The sequence below is a fragment of the Palaemon carinicauda genome, chromosome 30 (genome assembly GCF_036898095.1).
Source record: "Palaemon carinicauda isolate YSFRI2023 chromosome 30, ASM3689809v2, whole genome shotgun sequence".
NCBI classification, from domain to species: Eukaryota; Metazoa; Arthropoda; class Malacostraca; order Decapoda; family Palaemonidae; genus Palaemon; species Palaemon carinicauda.
The window spans coordinates 45175897-45196790 of record NC_090754.1 but is presented as its reverse complement, the minus strand read 5'-3'; the positions used below and the strand labels follow the sequence as shown (position 1 = coordinate 45196790).

Here is a 20894-nt window from a genome sequence, read left to right as displayed (position 1 = left end):
AGTACTTTCTCTTTTAGGAATACGATTACTCATTGCAGTTCGAAACTGGAACATTTCTTGATAGTTTAATTTTGTATTGTAATAAATGTTATACCATGTAAATTACTTAAAGCTAATGTGTAATACAATTATACAACCTGCTAGAATATTAAAAATTTTCATCTATGTGAACAATATCAAGGGGATCTACAAACAGTTTTCCCTGCATGCATTTATAATGGCTTCTATGTAATTTCCATTTAATAATACATATGAATAATAACCAATATCACCATTTAATGAAATTGCAGAGTACACTGCAAGAGTTTCACATTTATTTGCAATCGAAGCGATTGTGTATGACGTCATTGCACATTGTTTGTTTACATTGTTTTACAAAGCTATTTCGTCATTCTGGAATTGTCTTGGATAAGGCGAAAAGCATCTTTAAAAGTAAGTTACTCTGAATAGAAGTAAAATTCTAAATTTTAAAGTGCAATTATACCAACAAAATTCACAGCTTATCCGATATAATAAACTGTAGATTAGAACAATTGTAATCTGAGTTCCTACGTACTGTACCTAGACTTGGCCTACCCTGATCTGACCGGTTTTGTTAGAGTTTCGGACAGGGAAAACTTTACCATCTGATTTAGGTAGCTACAGCTTTATCTTATGGGTTAGGATACTCATATAAGATCACCGAAGCAGGCAAATTATTTCAGTTAATGATCTATTAGAATAGCGTATATTCCGGTAAAATTATAGTTACGGACGGAACAGCATTTGGAACAGAAAAAATAGGTTTTCCTGTAGTTAATAGTGTGCTTTCACTGAATTTGGCCTTCATTTCAACAGCAAATTAACTAAAACCTGTTAGACCGTCTAAGAATGAGGTTATTTTTCTGAAATCTAATGGTTTTTGCTCCGCCGTGCGCTTGCTTCGCTCTCAGAAAAAGTAAAACATCAAGCTTATATGTACTGGCAAGCAGTACATGCTGAGGTGCGCAAGCTAACACCATTGATTATTATTTCTTAGATAATTAGGTTTTAATTTGCAGTAAAAATAAGTGTCATTTTTTAAGAAAACGGACATTTTTCGGTAATTTTTTATTGTATTACAGGGTGATATTTCGAACAGAAAATATATGTTTTCCTATAGTAAATAACGTGATTTAACCAAATTTGCTGTTCATTTCAATCGGAAAAAACAGATCAACCAATTCGGCTAACTTTAAGTTGCACAGTGTCACTTCTCTTACGAATGTACTGCGAACGATAACATTAGCAACGTTACCAATAATACATAGTGTTACCAACGTGACGTATGGTACACAGAGTTACCAATGGCACGCTGTCATTACTAACGATAGCAATGATAGATATTTCCATACGAATTTTAAATAATTTCTCCATATAAGTTTTACCCAATATATAAAAAGTACAAAAAGGGCACAGAACCTAACAAACCCACCTAACCTAGCCTAGTAGTATGACAGGTCACAAAATAACATTTGATCTACATCGGACGTTGGCAGCACTGGTTACTGTATTTTTTCATGACACAATCTTTGCAACGGCGCCTCCAAAGTTTATTCAGATATACTGTTTTGTATTTTCCTCCGGTTATTATAATTTCAAGAAGGTAATGAATAGAGAAGAAAAGGCTTGTTTTACGTTTATATATCGATTCCCCAGTATGTTTTCCCCACCCAAAACCCCGAGTTCCCACTGGGGGTCCCCCATTATCGGAGGGTATAGATGTATATATATTTCTGAAACTATTCATTTGCGACGGGAACGAGTGTCATTTTCGAAGAGAGCGTAATTCTTTCTATAAGAAAAAGTAGTTGTTTTCCTAGGTTACATCACCCTGTAATACACTACAATGAAACCCATTTTTCTATAAGAATCACACCTAATTTAGTAGTAAAGCTTTTTCCGCCCATTAATATAATAAAACCCACCATTTTTCATTATTATTACTCGATAGTCGACCCATCATAACTCAAAAACTATGGCTTTCCGCCAGAAATCATTATAATGCTCGTTCAAAACACCCATAATTTACAGCTATTTTTAAAGCTGTAAAGGATATTGTTTTAATATAAAAATTTACCCAAATTTGAATAGCTTGGTACCATAAAGAGTTTTATTTTACATTAACACAATATTACCAAAAACAATTTTAATCATCATTTTTCAATAAATCATTACTAGTACATTCGTTGAAACCCATAACCAATGGATTGACAAGTAACAATAACCTAAATAATCAAATTCTAAGTTCGTATGATTGATAATTAATGCTGAAATACTAGCCTACGGGGTTAAGACACATTGCGAAACATGTTCCACTTTCCAGAACATAGGAGCAAAAAGGTAATGTTTAATCGCCAGCATAAGGCAGATAAAAAACCAATAAATCATTAGCTCAATTATATAAGGAGTTATTTGTAATGTGATGAATACTGTTAAGAACTTTATACAAAATGGGGTGGAAGGTCATGTTTTCTATACGTCAAGACATCCTGACAAACAAAAGCTCCAGTGTTTTGACAGTTTCGTTACTATTACTTGGATTTGATTATGGTGACTTAATATAATGACTGGTTTTTTACATAGTGACTGGCGGAAACAACAAAGTTTAAAAAGTTTAATTTGAATATCATACTGTACAATGAGATTGGTACACAGTAGGCCTATAGTATTTTCCGATGTTTCAAGCGTATGTGATGACAATATCTAGAGCATAATCATAGATTTTAGTTATGGTAGTTGACCCACCATAAATCAAAAACTATGGATTTCTAAAAAACAAAATTATACAAAATGTTCAAAACACTTGTAATTACCTTCACCATATTCCTGTTTATTAAAGCTGTAAAAGATATCGTTTTAGTATAAAAATTTACTGACTTGCTGACAAGTTACTGTTAATGGCATAGATAATTCTGTTTTCTATCTGACATACAGTCGATTGCTGTGACCGTACTTATCACAGGCACGGCTACGCCACTATGCGAGGTCCCCTTTTGCCCAAATATCTACGTTTTAAAACTCCATATATCCTGGTCTGAATATGTTAGATCTGGTCACTGATGGGATTGAGTCACTTGAGCCTTCAGGGTGAGCTAAGGTGGCGGCTTTAACCACCACTCACTTGGGTGAATTGGGGTCAGTTCAATCTTGTCAATTGTCAAGAGCATTTACAGTAACTTCTTGTCTTATTTCCACGAGCCCCCGCTCGGCTGTATATGCTTAGCAATCTGAACGAACGAATGATCTCCACGAAAAAAATATTGAAAAATGCCTAACGTGTGCCGTTTTTGGTTGTCATAGTGAAGGGAAAAAAGTTAAAGAAAATATAACTTCTCATCGCTTCCCAAAAGATGAAAAATTCAAAAGAAATGTGTAAACCTCAGTCGCAGCGAATCAGAACTTTGATTGGAAACCAGTATAATTCAGAAAAAGTTTGTGATGAGAGAACTTTATCACAAGGTTCATTGCACAACAAGGAACATGAATAATCCTCAGTCAGGGAAAAATGAAATACCGCTAGAAAGGGAATGGTGCCTTTCAGCGATGCCATTTGCAGCATTTGATAATATTCAGGAAGACCATTCTGTAATTAGTGAAAACTTACAAGATATAACCTTTTGAGGAGGCTATGGGAAAAGAAGGGTCCCAGGTACTTTGGAGGGTTTATTTAAAAAAAAAAAAAAAATCTCTTGGTACTAGTCGTTAAGAAAAGTACTTGATTCAGATGAAAGAATCTGAATTGAAGAGATTTCCCTGATCACAAGGAGCGCTTGTTCATCCAAGTGATGAATTCCTTGTACAGTTAGAGAAGGAGAGGCTATAGTGGCATTAAAAGGTTTGTTCATTTGCTTTAGGAAGTAATAATTTATTTTGTCTATTGTTGGTCGTTTTTTAGAATGCGTGTTCTAAACTGAAAATTTGCATCAAGTTGTAAGGCTGTCAAAAATGTCAAAAGTTGTAAAGTAATGTGAATAAGATATAATTAAGCTTTATTGTATTATCGTTTATTAGTGTCCTTATATTATTTATCTATTATCTTGTAACTTACATCTGAAGTATTTCAATATTTTCTCATTTTCTAACTTTTAAATGAATACTGCATTTAATCTCATTAATCTACAAGCTGTAATAGTTACTTATTGATGATTGTTGTAAAAAGTTTTACCTAAATAATTTCCAGTCAGATATTTCTTTAAAATTTTTTAAGTAGACCTAAAAATAGATCCTAAAACTTCATTCTAAACAACAAAGAATAAAGAATAGAATCTCTCTCCATCTCACACACAAAAAATAAAGGATAGAATCTCTCTCCATCTCACACACAAAGAATAAAGAATAGAATCTCTCTCCATCTCACACACAAAGAATAAAAAATGGAATCTCTCTCCATCTCACACACAAAGAATAAAGAATGGAATCTCTCTCCATCTCACACACAAAGAATAAAGAATGGAATCTCTTCCTCTCACACAAAGTAAAATGAAAATCAGATTACAAAAAAAGGATTGAGATATGTAATCTAGCCTTACAGGTAATGACAAATCCTCAAAAAATAAAAAAAAACCTTAGTTACTTCGAACCTACTTGTAAAGCCATTAATTGTCAATACGGGGATGGAATTATAGAATTTTGTAGGATATTTTGATGGCCTTTTCCTCTTTTGGAGACATGCTAAGTCCTTTATTATTAGCCCGAGTAAAAGAGACATAGTCTTTAAAGGATAGAAAAACCAAATCTGTACAAATGAGGCCATTTTTAGACAGGATATGAAAATATCGAGTTAAGCATTTAATTCCCATATAGGTTACTGGAGTCGTGCACCTGGAATGTTACCAGTTATGGCAACTCTTCACCAAGGTGTCAGCCTTTGCCCAGACCTAAAATATTTAGATCTTGCCATATATCTTAGGTTATGTTTGTCTTTTACCTGCCACAAATGTATTTTTGTTAACATAGTCTTCCTCGTGCTAAATGATTTCCTTCTATAAATTTCCAGAAAACATTTTTTGTTGTATAAAATTTACTGTAGAATATGAAGATTTTGCCTCCGAAAGACCATGATATAATAAACTTTTAATAACGTAAATACAGTTGGGTGGTTTATTTCAGTGTTATCTTGTGGTAAGGCAGCAGTTTCCTGGGACATGGCTCTTTCTGGTAAATAAGAAGAATGTAATCTAATTTAGGTTAGGTGTAGATACCTTAAGACTGAGACATATCCCCTTGATTTCCTCACAACTTGTAAAACAGCAAAAACAGTTTACATAGACATAGAAAACATGATTTAAGCATACATTACATTTGCTATGCCACTAATGGCAGCACAGATGGGTTTGATAACAGTTCTTCCTAGAATATTTAGGGAAAACATCTCGCACTTAAATACGAAACATGGGCTCTCCTAGCATTCTTATAGGAGTAAAGATAACAGTTTATTTTGAATGGCCCACTGGTTCACCAACTGGCAGCTCCAGCCAATCTTTTCTATTAAGGTTTGTGTGCCTGGGGGATTCACACAGACATGTGTAAGAGGGAACAAAAGTATTGGGTTTGTACTGATAAAACTGATTTTAATTTTTTTCAGATTCCGGTCTTCATCTGTAATAATTTGCAACTGGAAAAAGAAAGCAAAATGAAGAACCACAAGTACTGAATGCATACTGTCAGTTATCAAGAAAAAACTATCCACGGGAGTGAGATTCTGTAAAGATACTGAGATTCAACTTGTGAAAGGTTTACAAATAATTTTAACCATGGGAATGTTTGACAAATTAGCATTTTTCCTTGGGTTGAAGAAGAGAGAAGCTAGTGTTTTAGTCATAGGTCTGGACAACTCAGGGAAGTCTACAATGTTGAATCATTTTAAAACAGAAGACCAGAAGACAACAGAAATTGTCCCTACTGTTGGCTTCAATGTTGAAAAATTTAAAGGTATAGTAATTTACAACTTTTCTTTGGCTAGATTTATGTTAATAAGTCAGACCACAGAAATAAGATTTCTACAACTAGCAAGCCTTCATGAGGTGTTATAGATATTGATTATAAATCAATTTTTTACCTGTTGTAAGAGAAATTAAGATCAATTCTTAATCAGAAGGGGCATATAATTCTTTAGAATGAATTGTTCAAGTTTGTATTGCTGCCTGATGACGGTTAGCTATGTGAGAAAACTGAGGTCTATATTACTGTATTGCATGTACAGTATTATGAAAACTAGTATGCTTAACTTTCTTTTTTTAATCATTTATAAATTTTAAGGAAAATTTTTTACTAAATGGAATAGAGGCAGTAGCTGTTTTTCAGAGAATTAGACGTTATAAGTCAGCTGTTATTAAATTGTTGCAGTTGAGTGTGATCATTATTTGACTTGTAATGATTCAGAGGATTTTTCAAAAACTTATTTTTCTTTTAAACATTTTCTTGTGCATCTATATTCTTTTAGTTATTTGAACAAATAAAAAAATGGTGAAATTAGTGTTGTAAATTAACTTCAATATGTTTTTAAGATATGAATCTTACCCAGACTTGTAAAATAACTCTTCAGTTATCTCTGAATGCAGGTAGTTTAGTTAAAAGATAAAATATGAGTTGGCTGAAATTTAAAGCCTTGTTTGATCGACCCTTCCCGAAAATTCATTTGCTAAATGATTTTAAAGCACAAGCTTCCCAACAGAAATTAAAACGAAATTTAAAAAATCAGAAAAAAATAGTTCTGCAGTTCCCATGATGTTATCTGATGTGAGCTTTCACTGTGTCAACAGGACGTGTTTGTTGATGTGCAGTCAGTACAAAGTTAAAGCTTTTCATCTTGATGTATCAAAAGGTTTTAGGTGATTTTTATTAACATAGGTACAGTATGTCTTTTCTGCCACACTACTTCACTTGTGTTTTGATCCATATTCAAGGTACATTCCATGCCATGGTAAAGATTATTCTCCAAGTGATAGATACATTGAGTACTGTAAATGGTTTCAGGTATCATTTGGAGAATTCATTTTCTCACTCATCAATAACTATTCCTTCTTTTAGTAGCATTCCTGTTGTGCTTTACATTCCTTAATATCAACTAACGAATAGTTTTTGTACGTATCACCTTTTGCTGATTGTCTCGATTTTTCAAAAATTTTTGATGTATGACTTGTTCTAAAGTAATTTTTGTGCTTTGATCCTATTTTGTCTACTATAATTGCTGTGCTGAATCTCATCTTCTGGGGTTTATCTCAGGATCCCATACTTTGAAGTTTCATCAGGTAAATCTGGAAGTTCTGTTATTTGGCGAATACTAAGTTCTCTCAGGTTTCCATGATCAGTTATTTTGAGTAGCAGCAGCAACAACAAATTGTCATCCCTCTTAACTACTTTTGTGACTAGCTGCTGTTTGTCCTATCTCATCACATGTCCAAACCATCTCAGTTTATGAAATTTCAGTCTTTAGGCACCATCTCTCTCTCCCTTTCCTCATCAATACATATGCAATCTTCTAACCCCACAAAAATCCTTCAGTTTCCGTAGTGGGTTAGTACTGTCTTTGCAGGGTTCCTTAGTCCCTCTAGCTGCACTTGCTATATATCATTCTGCTTTTCATCCATCCATGTCCACTTCCCAGCTTTCATCTTCATGTCCAACCACTTTACACTTTCACTTCAGAGTGCAACTGCAAGGTTTTTTTTCTTCCAGTTGCACTTGGGTGTTGAGTGGCAGCTAAGGCCCCATCACCAAGCTATATACCCTAAATTCTTAAATCCAATCCAAATCTTCCTGGTTAGCCTTATAAAAAAAAAAAAAAAAAAAATATGGTTTTATGTCTGGGGTAGATTCGTAAGAATCGTGATTTTACCCATATACTTTTTGGTAAGTTTGTTGTTATCTTTCAAATATTTTCCCCTTTTGCCTTACCGGCTTAATTGTTTATCAGACATTTTTGCCTTAGAGCCATACTTGAAAATTAAGACTGATGTCTTGATTGTTATCATATTCATTGAAGGTTTAAGGATTTGAATATTTTTATCCTCAATATCCAGTGTGCTATGATTTTTTTTAGAAGGGTTGTACTCATTCATGGGTATTAATTTTCATTTAAGATTGTTTTTTTTTTTTTTTTTTTTTTTTGTATTAGTTATTTTGACTGATTTTGAATTTTGAGATCTAAATTGATGGGAAAATGTGACTGTCTAGTGAGAATTGATAACCCCTTTATGTTCAAAACTAGTTCAATTACCATTTTATAAATACATATTTGTCCTCTTTCAATTTAAATTAATATGTAGTACAGTATCTATTAAGGATGTAGTAATTCTTGATACTAATTTGCTCACGTTTGTATTAAAATTCATTGGTTTGATAATAATTTTTCATCCATCCTAAATATTTTCTGAATGCTAAAATCTTGACCATTAGTTGGCTTCTTGATTACATTCATGGGAATATGTGTATTTCTTTATCATGTACATTATTTTACTTTTTGTAATGATATGGAATTTAGCTTATATTCAATATTGATCTACTTTCAACAAAAGTTTGAAATTATTACTGTTTTATGTTTGCATTACACATTGAATCTATTGAAATAAGAAATAATTACAATAAATTTAATATTGACTGTCAGTCTTTTGGCAGAATTTGTATTCCTTTTGCATTGTTCCCAAAGGACATCAGATCATACTAGCTGCAGTGATACTGTAGTAACTTTAGACTTCTCATTCAGTGCCATAATGAGAATCTAATGTTTAATTGAAGTGGAGGTTTGTGGTTTAAGGAACATTAAGAGCCCTTTAAAAATTTAAGGCGTTTTTCACACGTTCCCAGTTTGGAATTTTTTTGGTAAAATGGGATTTCATGTTTGTGAAACGGAAATACGAATGAGCTCTTTGGAATTACAATGATTGTCAACAACTAAATAGGAATTTTATCCTTTAGATCGTGTTTAGATTACATGAAAATTTATACAGTATCTGTATTCTTTTTTAGCCATTATGAGAGCAATATTTTTTAGTTTTTACCTTGATCTTAATAAGTAATTCCTTATATTACTTAATTTTTTTTCCATCTGACTCTATATTTGTCTTTTTCTTTTGCTCACCCAGGAGAGGGTAAACAATGTTGCGTAGTAGCCTTCCTTTATATTGGATTATATGTGAAATACATAAAATATTTTAATTATTTTATGAGGTAATGGTAAATAGTAAGGAATGCAGACATTGCAAAGTATACTTGAATCAATATCCTTTTTTCTTGATGCTTTCTCAGGAGATGGTAAACAACTTGGTTGTTTCGTTATACTCTACCCTTGTTCATATAAATTTCAAACCTCTTGCTTTGCTGTATGCATAAACGAACAGTAATGGTTGAGCAGGGGCTTTGTTAATAGCTGCTTAGTTGAGCTTAGTGGTACCCAGATAACAGTGGAGACCTACTTTGCTGAGAAGAATCCCTGTCTCAACTTTTTATGTTATTCCCACATTATGTTACTGAAGAAATAAGTATCTATACTGTAGTCAATTTCATTTAGCGATGCAGATTTGCACCGACTCGCAGCGGTGCCCTTTTAGCTCGGAAAAGTTTCCTGGAACGCTGATTGGTTGGACGAGATAATTCTAACCAATCAGCGAGCAGGAAACTTTTCCGAGCTAAAAGGGCACTGCTGCGAGTCGATGCAAATCTGCCTCGATAAAAGAAATGGACTATAGTGCTCTTCAGCACCATCTTCATTTTCATGGTTTACAGCACCATGTGCAATGTTCTCTTGTGGTGAAGTACAACATCTCCTATATCATTAAAGTGCACTGTGGGGGGTTATACTGTATATATATGGGTAAATGTATGAGAGGGGAGTATTTTATCTAAAGTTTGGTGAAACATCCAGTAAATACTAATTCTATCTACAGTATACTGTATGACATTTCATTTAGCCTTTTCTTGAAAATATTAATATTAAGACAACCAATCCGTAACCAGCTTTGATATCATATTCTCATGGTGAATTGACTTTTCTTTTGATATATACTTCTGTATTAAAGAAGAGTATTGTATTGAGAGATGCGAGTTCACTCACAGAATGAATTAAACACGTGAACCAAGGTACTACTTTACATTATACACGTTGTTATTATTATTATTATTACTAGCTAAGCTACAACCCTAGTTGGAAAAGCAAGATGCTATAAGCCCAAGGGCTCCAACAGGGAAAAATAGCCCAGTGAGGAAAGGAAATAAGGAAATAAATAAACCATATAAGAAGTAATGAAAATTAAAATAAAATATTTTAAAATCATTAACATTAAAACAGATATTTGATATATAAACCATAAAATAACTTATGTAAGCCTGTTCAACATGTTTTAAAGCAGCAGGGCAGACCGGTAGTCCTTTGTTATAGATTAAGTCTACAGACTCTTTCATATTGAGTAAATCTTCATTCTATTAATATAAAAAACCGCGAGACGTATCCAGTACGGGTGCTATAATAGGAGTGAGTTCACTAGCGTGGGTTGGGTTGGTAGTAGTAGCTTACGCAGCATAGATGTTGAACGGCACCTCGCTGTTTCAGGGATTTTGAAGAGGAAATCTCTAATTGGTGCGAGGCCTCTGGTTATGATTTATCTCGCCCCAGTAATATACCGACACCTTATACAGGTGAGCGAGCTGGGTTCAACCTGGCATTCCTATGCAATTTTTCTCTGGTAGTATATAGCAGTTATATACCTTAGAAATGGTGCTTAAGGAGCATTTCACTGGGCGGCACAGGTCTCTCGCCCAGAAATAGATTTTTCTTTCGTCAAAATCCCTTTATTATTACTAGGTAAGCTACAACTCTAGTTGGAAAAGCATAATGCTATAAGCTCAAGGACTCCAACAGGGAAAAATAGCCCAGTGAGGAAAGGAAACAAGGAAATAAATAAACTTCAAGAGAAGTTATAACAATCAAAATAAAACATTTTAAGATAATTAAAAACATTAAGTTAGATATACAGTATTATATATAAACTAAAAACTTCATTAAAACAAGAGGAAGAGAAACAAGATAGAAAGAGCATGTCCGAGTGTACCCTCAAGCAAGAGAACTCTAACCCAAGACAGTGGAAAAGCACGGTACAGAGCCAATGGCACTACCTAAGACTAGAGAACAATGGTTTGATTTTGGAGTGTCCTTCTCCTAGAACAACTGCTTACCATAGCTATAAAGTCTCTTCTACCCTTACCAAGAGGGAAGTAGCCACTGAACAATTACATTGCAGTAGTTAAGCCCTTGAGTGAAGAAGTACTGTCTGGTATTCTTTGTGTTGTCAGATGTAAGAGGACAGAGGAGAATGTGAAAAGAATAGGCCAGACTATTCAATGTATGTATAGCCAAACGGGGGGGGGGGGGGGGAGCCGTAACCAGAGAGGGATCCAATGTAGTACTGCCTGGCCAGTCAAAGGATCCAATAACTCTCTAGCGGTAGTATCTCAATGGGTGGCTGGTGCCCTGGCCAACCAACTACCTACTTCCTTAGCTTTATTATTGATTGTATGATTGTTTTATATAATAACAATATACAGTACAGTAATTGATCTTTCAGCACTCGTAGTTTCACAGGATAGTTTTCCTATTAGATTTGAAGTATCTCAGCATTAACCTTTATTTTTATGTTATGGGAACTATCCAGTTCATGTTTAGATTGAATATAAGTTCTGAAAACTTTTTCGGGTTTGTATTTTTCTCTTTTAATAATTTTTTGCTTACTTTGTGTTCATCTGAAATAAGTCTTATGTCACCCATATAATCTGCATTGCTACTGCTATGAAAAGATATTAGCTACTATAAACAAAAAGAATTTTCAATAATTTTTTATGGATTATATGATACTGACATTTAAATGGGTTTTTTCAATATCAAACTTACCCGATGATCATATAGCTGCATCCCTGCTGCCCGACAGAAAAAACCTACGGGCGGAATACGCCAGCGATCGCTATACAGGTGGGGGTGTACATCAACAGCGCCATCTGTCAAGTAGGTACTCAAGTACTCGATGTCAACAAAGAACCAATTTTCCCTCTGTCGTGCCACAGGCAAGACCTACTAAATACGCCATCCCTAACTGGATTTGTTTTCACAACGATTTGGTGAAGTACACTATTCCAGTTTTGAGCTTAAGCTATGCAGGGGTTTTATCTTCATTTCAAAACTTGAACTCGTTTTGGATAGATTTAATTATGGTGACGAAGAGAGTATGGACTCTCTTTCACTTTTAAATGGCCGACCCTTCCCTTAGACGGAAGTGTTGGTGACGAAGAGAGTATGGACTCTCTTTCACTTTTAAATGGCCGACCCTTCCCTTAGACGGAGGTGTGTTTAGGTTTTTGGTAATTTTGCTTAACAAGTTATAAATCTCTCCGCCTTTATAGGCCTCTTCGATTAACTTTCCATTTATTATAAACTTATAAAAATTAATTTTTATGTTTGTTTTTATGCGACCTTTCCTAATAGTAGGCGGTCCTTACTTGGAACCGAAGTTAATTAAGATTGAGCCCGTCATATCGTATTTACCTTTTAAGAATTTATACCTTTTTAATTTTAATGTTTTTGAAAGAATTTCTTTGATAGTCTCGTACTGTTTTCAAAGTTGAACTAACGTTTAGTTTAGTCTCCGCAGTTGTTGACGTTCAGAACGTTCAACATGCGCTCTATCGTTACGATAGAGAGAGAGTATTTCACGGTTTCACGTTGCAGTAAGAGTAAACCGATTCTAGCGTTTCGTTCATTCTTTCTTAGCTTAAATGGTTTAAATTCTAAATAAAGGAACTTTTTATTTGGGAAACCTTTCAGTTTTTCCTTTAGCAAATAATATGTTTTAACGATATATAATTGGGCTCTTCTCTCAGGTTCTAAGTCAAGAGAGAAGAGAGAGAGAGATAGAGACGGAGGGAGAGAGAGGAGAATAAACGTTTCGTTCAAGCGGGTAACGTTGTTCTCGTTTTTTTTTTTTTTTACTCTTCTCCCTAGTCGCTGTAGGGGAAGAAGGTAAAACGTTTCTAGAGTTTTATTCTTGTTCCCAGGCTTTATGCGGTGAGAGATTTTAAACGTAGTTTATTTGATCTAGTGTTTAGTCTCTTTTCCAGCCACTGAATTCTTTAATTATGTTTTTCTGTTGCATTGTAAAACTGTTTTCGCAATTACTACCTTTTAATGAAGGATAGGATTGCGTGTTTCAGGTAGAAATCAGTTAAAGTTTCGATTTCAGTGAAATAAGTGCAAACAGAAAATCAAAAGTGATAAAGTGATATGCGCAAAGTGTTACAGTGTTGCGTTCGAGGGTTCGTCTGTTCGTGCCAGTTGTTCACCTAGTCCGATACCTCTTACAAGCTCCCAAGCCCAGGGGAGAAGTAATGTCGAACGACTTATGGGTTCCACAGGCCTTGATCGACGAACAGACGTTTCCCTCCGTGGTTTCGGGTGTATCTACACACGTTGCCGACGTGATCACCCCACCCACACAAAGACGAGAGAGCCCATTTATTCCTCGTCTGCGGAAGAGGTTTCTCGTAATAACCATGGACCAAATCTTGCAGCTTTTTAAGTGCAAGTCGGTCCCTTCCGCGCAAGTCCAACGGCCTAGGTGTAGCCACTGGATCAGTTCGGACTCGCTGCAGTCATCCGACGACTGCACACCTCCCAAGAGAGGCAAGGTGGTACCGCAACAGGCAGTAACTCCGTCTGTTGCCGCACCAGCTATTTTAGACCCTCAGTCACAACGGACAGTAGCTCCGTTTGTTGCCGTCTTTTGTAGACCCTAGTGGTCCATGCTGCAGACTATGCAGTCTCAGCTTGCTTCCTTCATGCAGGAGTATCGTGCTGAGAAGGTTGACACTGCACCTGTTAACCTACAACCTGCCACGGTTGTGCGCTCAGCAGATACTGCGGCTGCCTGCTCCCACACTCCACCTGTGAGAGCTCCACCACCGATGCGCAGTCGACCCTGCCAGACGCATGTTCATGCTGCACCCTCCGTTGACATGCGTGAGCTACCGCATCAGCAGTGGGAAGGTGCTGTCAAGCTGCCGTGTTTTGACGCAATGCGGCATGCTCCGCAACCCACGGCAGTCCCTCCCACGCACCAGCACTCCGCTTTTGTTGTTGCCAGCTCCCACACTCCGGCTGCGGAGAAGGTTGACGATGCACCCGTTGGCCTACAGCCTGCCACGGTTGTGCGCCCAGCATGGCTACCTGCTCCCACACTCTTGTTGTGAGAGCTCCTCCACCCATGCGCAGTCGACCCTGCCAGACGCATGCTGACTCCCACAGACACACGGAGCACTCCGTTGCCGTGCGTGAGCTACCACAAGCTGCCGTGTTTTGACACGGTGTGTCAGCCTCCGCAACACACTGTGGTTACCGCCACTCGCCCGCAGCAGACTAGTCAGTCAGGAGTTGAGGCTTCCCCACACAGCTTTGGTTGTTGCCAACTCACAGACTGTCAAGCAGTTACATGACGTTGCCTTCTGGTCTGCTACTAATGCACCAGTGCTGTATGTCCTCACGCACCTGTTGTGGTTGACAGTTCAGTTTTTGACAGTTCACAGACTGTCAAGCAGTTACATAACGTTGCCTTCTGGTCTGCTGCTTATGCACCAGTGAAACCCTCACTGAGATAACCTAGCTTTTCTCGGACATGGTTCCTGTAGATGAGAAAGTGCTGTTCTCCCTCCTTCTGATATTCCCTTAAGGACTCTGTCATTTGGAGAGGAGCCTTAAGCTGCTTAGCCTCCTATGGACTTTAATTAAAGCATAACATGCTTCCAGGGATGGTAATGGTTCCGCTTCAGTCGCTAACCCCGTCTGTTGCCACACCTGCTCCCATAGACCTTGGGCTTTGTTGCAAGACATGCAGTCCAAGCTTAGTCCTTGATAGAGGATTTTTTACGGAGAAGAACCTTCTAACCAACAACCTTCCTACCGGTTGGTTGTACGCCCTGTTGACGCTGAGGTATCCTACTCACGTCCGCCAGTTGAGATGGTTCCTCCACCGGTGCGACCCAGTGTGGGTTGCCAGTCGCACGTTGACGTTAAGCGACTCTCGGAGGTGGTTGTGGACGTTCAGTGTGTCACTAGGAAGACGTTCAACAACCAGCAGAGGTGACTTGTTGTGACGCAGTGCGGCAACCTCAGCAACCCGATAAGGGGTTGTCTGCACAACCCAGACAGTCTAGACAGTTTTGGGTTGTCGCTGTACTTCCTCGCGTCCCCATGGTTGACAGTTCACAGACTGTGCAGCAGTACCATGATCTTGTGTCCGGCTCCGTCACGCATCCACCAGTGCGACCGGATTCAGCGAGTCAGACGTTGCCCACTCCGTTGCCGTTTCCTCATCAGTTTCGGATGAGGAACCCTCTGATGAGGACATGGCTGAACAAGACGATCAACCCCCAGCCCTGCTATCCATCCAGAAGATGCTGAAGAAGGAACACGGCCCTGTCAGGCTGTGGATGAGTCTGGTTAGGACACTGTCATCCGTGGTTCATTTGGTGTCACTTGGAAGACTACACCTCCGTCCTCTTCGGTATCATCTAGCTCTTCACTGGAAAAGGACAAGACGCTAGAAGCGGTCTCGATCCCTGTTTCCGGAAGATAAGTCTGGTCTGACTTGATGAAAGGACTTTATTAACCTTTGAAAGGGTCTTCCCCTGACTGTTCAGACTCCCAACCACGTTCTCTTCTCAGACGCATCGGACGTAGGCTGGGGTGCGACCTTAGGCGGTAGGGAATGCTCGGGATTATGGAACTCGAGTCAAAGGACAATGCATTTCAACTGCAAGAAGCTTCTGGCAGTACGTCTGACCTGGAAAAGCTTCAGGTCTCTCCTTCAAGGCAAAGTAGTGGAGGTGAACACGGTCAACTCCCTGCTTTGATGTACATCTCCTAGCAAGGAGGGACCTACTCTCTGACATGGTACGAGTTCGCAAGTGACCTCCTCTCCTGTTCAACAGGTCTAGACTTTTCACTAGTAACGAGTTTCATCCAAGGCAACTTGAATGTCTTTGCAGATTGTCTCAGTCGGAAGGGACAATAATTCCAACATATTGGACCCTCCACAAGGATGTATGCAAGAGACTTTGGGTCACCTGGGGCCAGCCAACCATAGATCTCTTCGCAACCTCGATGTCCAAGAGGCTCTCAATACTTTGCTCACCTATCCCGGACCCAGCAGTAGTTCTTATAGATGCCTTTCTACTAGATTGGTCTCATCTAGATCTATATGCATTCCCTCCGTTCTAGATTGTCAACAAGGTACTGCAGAAGTTCGCCTCTCACGAAGGGACAAAGTTGACGCTAGTTGCTTCCCTCTGGCCCGCGAGAGAATAACTTACCGAGGTACTTCGATGGCTAGTAGACGTTCCCAGAACTCTTCCCCTAAGGGTGGACCTGCTACGTCTGCCACGCGTAAAGAAGGTACTCCAAGGCCTCCTCGCTCTTCGTCTCACTGCCTTCAGAGTATCGAAAGACTCTCGAGAACTAGAGGTTTTTCGAAGGAGGCAACCAGAGCGATTGCTAGAGCAAGGAGAACATCCACCCTTAGAGTCTACCAATCGAAGTGGGAAATCTTCCGAAACTGGTGCAAGTCAGTATCCGTATCCTCGACCAGTACCTCTGTAACTCAAATAGCTGACTTCCTCTTATATCTGAGGAAAGAGCGATCTCTTTCAGCTCCCACTATCAAGGGTTACAGAAGCATGTTGGCATCAGTCTTCCGTCACAGAGGCTTAGATCTTTCCAACAATAAAGATCTACAGGACCTCCTTAAGTCTTTTGAGACCACGAAGGAGCGTCGTTTGGTTACACCTGGTTGGAATTTAGACGTGGTCCTAAGATTCCTTATGTCAGACAGGTTCGAACCACTTCAATCAGCCTCCCTGAAAGATCTCACCTTTAAGACTCTTTTCCTGATATGCTTAACCACAGCTAAAAGAGTCAGTGAGATTCATGCCTTCAGCAAGAACATCGGATTCTCATCCGAAACGGCTACATGTTCTACATCTTGGTTTTCTAGCCAAACACGAGCTGCCTTCTCGGCCTTGACCAATATCGTTCGATATTCCAAACTTATCGTATGGTTGGAAATTAACTAGAAAGAGTATTATGTCCTGTAAGAGCTCTTAAGTTCTATTTTAAAACCTTTACGAGGCCCATCTGAAGCTTTATGGTGTTCAGTTAAGAATCCATCTTTGCCTATGTCAGAGAATTCTTTATCCTATTTTTATCAGACTGTTAATACGAGAAGCTCATTCCCTTCTGAATGAGGAAGACCAAGCTTGGCTGAAGGTAAGGACACACGAAGTTAGAGCTGTCACAACTTCCGTGGCCTTTAAACAAAATAGATCTCTGCAAAATATATTCGACGCAACCTATTGGAAAAGCAAATCAGTGTTCGTGTCTTTTATCTTAAGAATGTCCAGTCTCTTTACGAGAACTGCTACACTCTGGGACCATTCGTAGCAACGAGTGCAGTAGTGGTGGGGGCTCCACCACTACAATTCCCTAATTTCAGAACCTTTTTAATCTTTCTCTTGAAATATTTTTGGGTTGTCCGGAAGGCTAAGAAGCCTTTCGCATCCTACTTGATTTGGCGGGTGGTCAAAATCATTTCTTGAGAAGCGCCTAGATTAGAGGTTTTGATGAGGACCTTTAGTATGGGTTGCAACCCTTCATACTTCAGCTCCTAGGAGTCGCTCAGCATCCTATGAGGATCGCGAGGCTCAGTAAGGAAGACGTACTTAAAAAGGCAGAGTAATTGTTCAAGTCGTCTTCCTTACCAGGTACTTATTTATTTTATGCTTGTTATTTTGAATAACTGCTAAAATGAAATACGGAATACTTAGCTCATAATGTCAACTTGTAATGCTGGTCTCTACCCACCCCCCTGGGTGTGAATCAGCTATATGATCATCGGGTAAGTTTGATATTGAAAAATGTTATTTTCCTTAGTAAAATAAATTTTTGAATATACTTACCCGATGATCATAAATTAAAGGACCCACCCTTCCTCCCCAATAGAGAACCAGTGGGACAGAGGAGAAAATTGGTTCTTTGTTGACATCGAGTACTTGAGTACCTACTTGACAGATGGCGCTGTTGATGTACACCCCCACCTGTATAGCGATCGCTGGCGTATTCCGCCCGTAGGTTTTTTCTGTCGGGCAGCAGGGATGCAGCTATATGATCATCGGGTAAGTATATTCAAAAATTTATTTTACTAAGGAAAATAACATTTTCCATAGCTGGAGTCTCATTTCCTCTTTTCCCAGAGCTATGCTTTATCAGGTATTTTTGTACCCGATTTGTCCATTATTACCATTAGTTTAGGCATAAGTAAAAGTGAGAGGTTTTATATTTATATGAAACTAAAGTTTTAATTTTTTTCCTGTTTTGTAGTTTGTATTTCAAATAAGTACTTGCTACCTTGTACTTCTGTTTTTTAAACAAAAATTTTAATTATGTCAGTAATTTGGACTCGAGTAATTTGCAGGATTCTCTCGAGTTATATTAAACTGCTGTTAAATTGGATTTTATAGCTTTCATAATAAATGTATGACATAGATCTAGTCAGTTATATAACCTACAACGGAGTATAGTTCCTCATCTTTTTTTTGTTGGGTACCATGAATTTTGTTTTAGTTTAGTCCTTTTTTTATCCCTGTTACTTTGACTGTTATTGTAATTACAATTTGCCTTTTTTCTCAAACCTATCATTTTCAAGACAAAATAGTAAACTATGACAGCTAATGTAATATTTTGTCTCCTAGTGTACAAAAATTTTACTCTAATGTAATTTTTCCAATCAAATCTTATTACAACGGTAATTTTGTGCAGTGTGAAATCCCAGACATCTAGTTTGTTCCTTGATAATAAAAATATTTTTGGGCTCAAGCCATGGCGTCCTGATGGAAGGTTCCTTTTTGGTAGCTTCCTTGGGTATATAAACTACTAGATATTCCCAGAGAATTTAACCACAGGTTATCACAGAATTCTAACTTCTGGAGCGAGTATCCTAAAGGTTTCCCTTTAAGACATCGTATATCAACAGGGGACGCATGTATTAACGCGCCACATAGCTATCTGCACCCCACATAGAGTTAACACTTCGATGTGTAGGGGCGGAGAATAGCTTGGGAGCCGTTCCACAGCTAATCTCGTCCGTGGCTACTTTTGGTACTCGAGACGTAAACAAACGGGCGCCATTGCTAAATGACGTGACGTCACGTCCGTCCTCATCCTTCGCTTAGTAGCTTGCCTTACTAGACGGATTTTTCCCTGTGCTTATCTTATCGACTTGCATCTTAGCCATGTCTCTACCCTCGGCCTCGCCTTCTTCTGGAAAGTTGAGTACAAGGTTCCAGTATTGTTTAAATAAGCTCTGACCGTAAAGTAACTTTTACTTTTCGAGATAATTTGTTTTTTGGCAGAGCTGTGCTGCTACCGGACCCGCCATTTTAGGGCGTCGCTGTTGTTTTGCATGCCTTATTTAGCTAGCCTCAACAGCTTTTCCGGCCTCATTAACTAATCGATACTATTAGTTATTTAGTCTTCATAGCTAGGAACTTTATATATCGTGTTTTGACGCTCTTTTATTGGTCATCGCCTGACCCCATACCAGTTCGCTAGTCTAGCCCCTAGGCCAGAGTGCCTATCATCAGTGTTCATGCATGATATATTACAGTGATCCTAGGTTTAGTTATGAAGATAGTGGCATTATTTTATGATACTGTTTACTGTGATGCAAGTGTTTTCGCCTTCAGGGACCATATAGGGGATAGGTTTGACAGTGTGCTTCTCTAACCTAACCTAATTGTAGGCCCCCTATATGCTCCCTTCACCCCCTGCCTTAGGGCATTCCCTCTGCGTAGCCTTGCTCCCCCTACCACGTAAGGGGATCAAGCTCATACCAGAGTACTTATCGCTTCTCTGTCCTCCCTGAGGGAATGATCCCCCCTTAGGGTTGCGTCCGAGAATGAGGAACGGCCTGCCCTTCCTCTATTGCTGAGGCTAGGTTACCTGACCTTCCCTGCATTGCGATACGTCTTCCAACCGTCCTGGTTCAGGGTGTAACATCCCTGCTCTAGGTTAGGCTTGGGGGGAGTTAGTTCTGTGCCTTACTGAAACGGTACCCATGCACCGTTCTCAGACAGGCTGCCTACCTTAGGCTAGGGAGCGTCCTCCCTTCCTTGGTGGCCGCTTTGATACAGAGCCTCCCCTATGGAAGACCCTTCTTCTTCTCCCCTCCCCACCTATCTCTTGTATGGCCTAGCCTATACTTAGGTTAGCCTATACCCATCTGTCCCCTGTCCTACAACTCCTCCTTAGGGTGGAGTGATAGGGCTACCTAGAGTCCCTGTGTGCAGTCCGCTCTGGTACATATACCCTTCATAGTGTCCTATGGGGTTAGCCACTGGATGCGTTTTGTCCGCAGGGGTTCTCCCCCCCTCTTGGGTGTTCCCTAGCCCTCCCTTGGGCTACACTGGCTCCCGGCTGCCTGCGGCCCCTGCCACTGGGTGATAGGGCTAGCCTCTATCATGGGTACACCCATTTAGGTGGGATGCCTTGGGGTTCGTGTCCATACCCCTACATCCCTCCTTCTGTCTCTTTCACTGTCCTGGTGCCGGTCCTTTGCCGCCTCTACTGTCGGTGAAACCGACCTCCCCCCTTGGTGACACATTCCTTGCCCCCCGGTCCGTCAGTCCTCCGTGTGCCGGAGGGCTGCCGCCTCCCGTCGGCGTACAGCCGATGGCCTACCCTCATACCTCCTAGCTTCGGTCGTCCGTCCATCGGACCGGCCCCCGGAGTGCCGGCATCCATTGCCGGCAGTCCGGTTCTGCTATAGCTCATCCTTGTCCCTGTC

General features: G+C 39.1%; 1 protein-coding gene across 1 annotated transcript in view; it reads left to right on the top strand.

The window, feature by feature from the left end:
- Positions 1 to 304: 304 nt before the first annotated feature.
- Positions 305 to 20894, top strand: part of LOC137623769 (ADP-ribosylation factor-like protein 6) — a 40517-nt gene continuing 19927 nt past the window's right edge. The window contains exons 1-2 of the mRNA XM_068354593.1: positions 305 to 432; positions 5606 to 5952. Coding sequence (XP_068210694.1) covers positions 5775 to 5952 — 178 coding nt within the window. The 5' untranslated portion in view covers positions 305 to 432; positions 5606 to 5774. The remainder of the gene's footprint in view (positions 433 to 5605; positions 5953 to 20894) is intronic.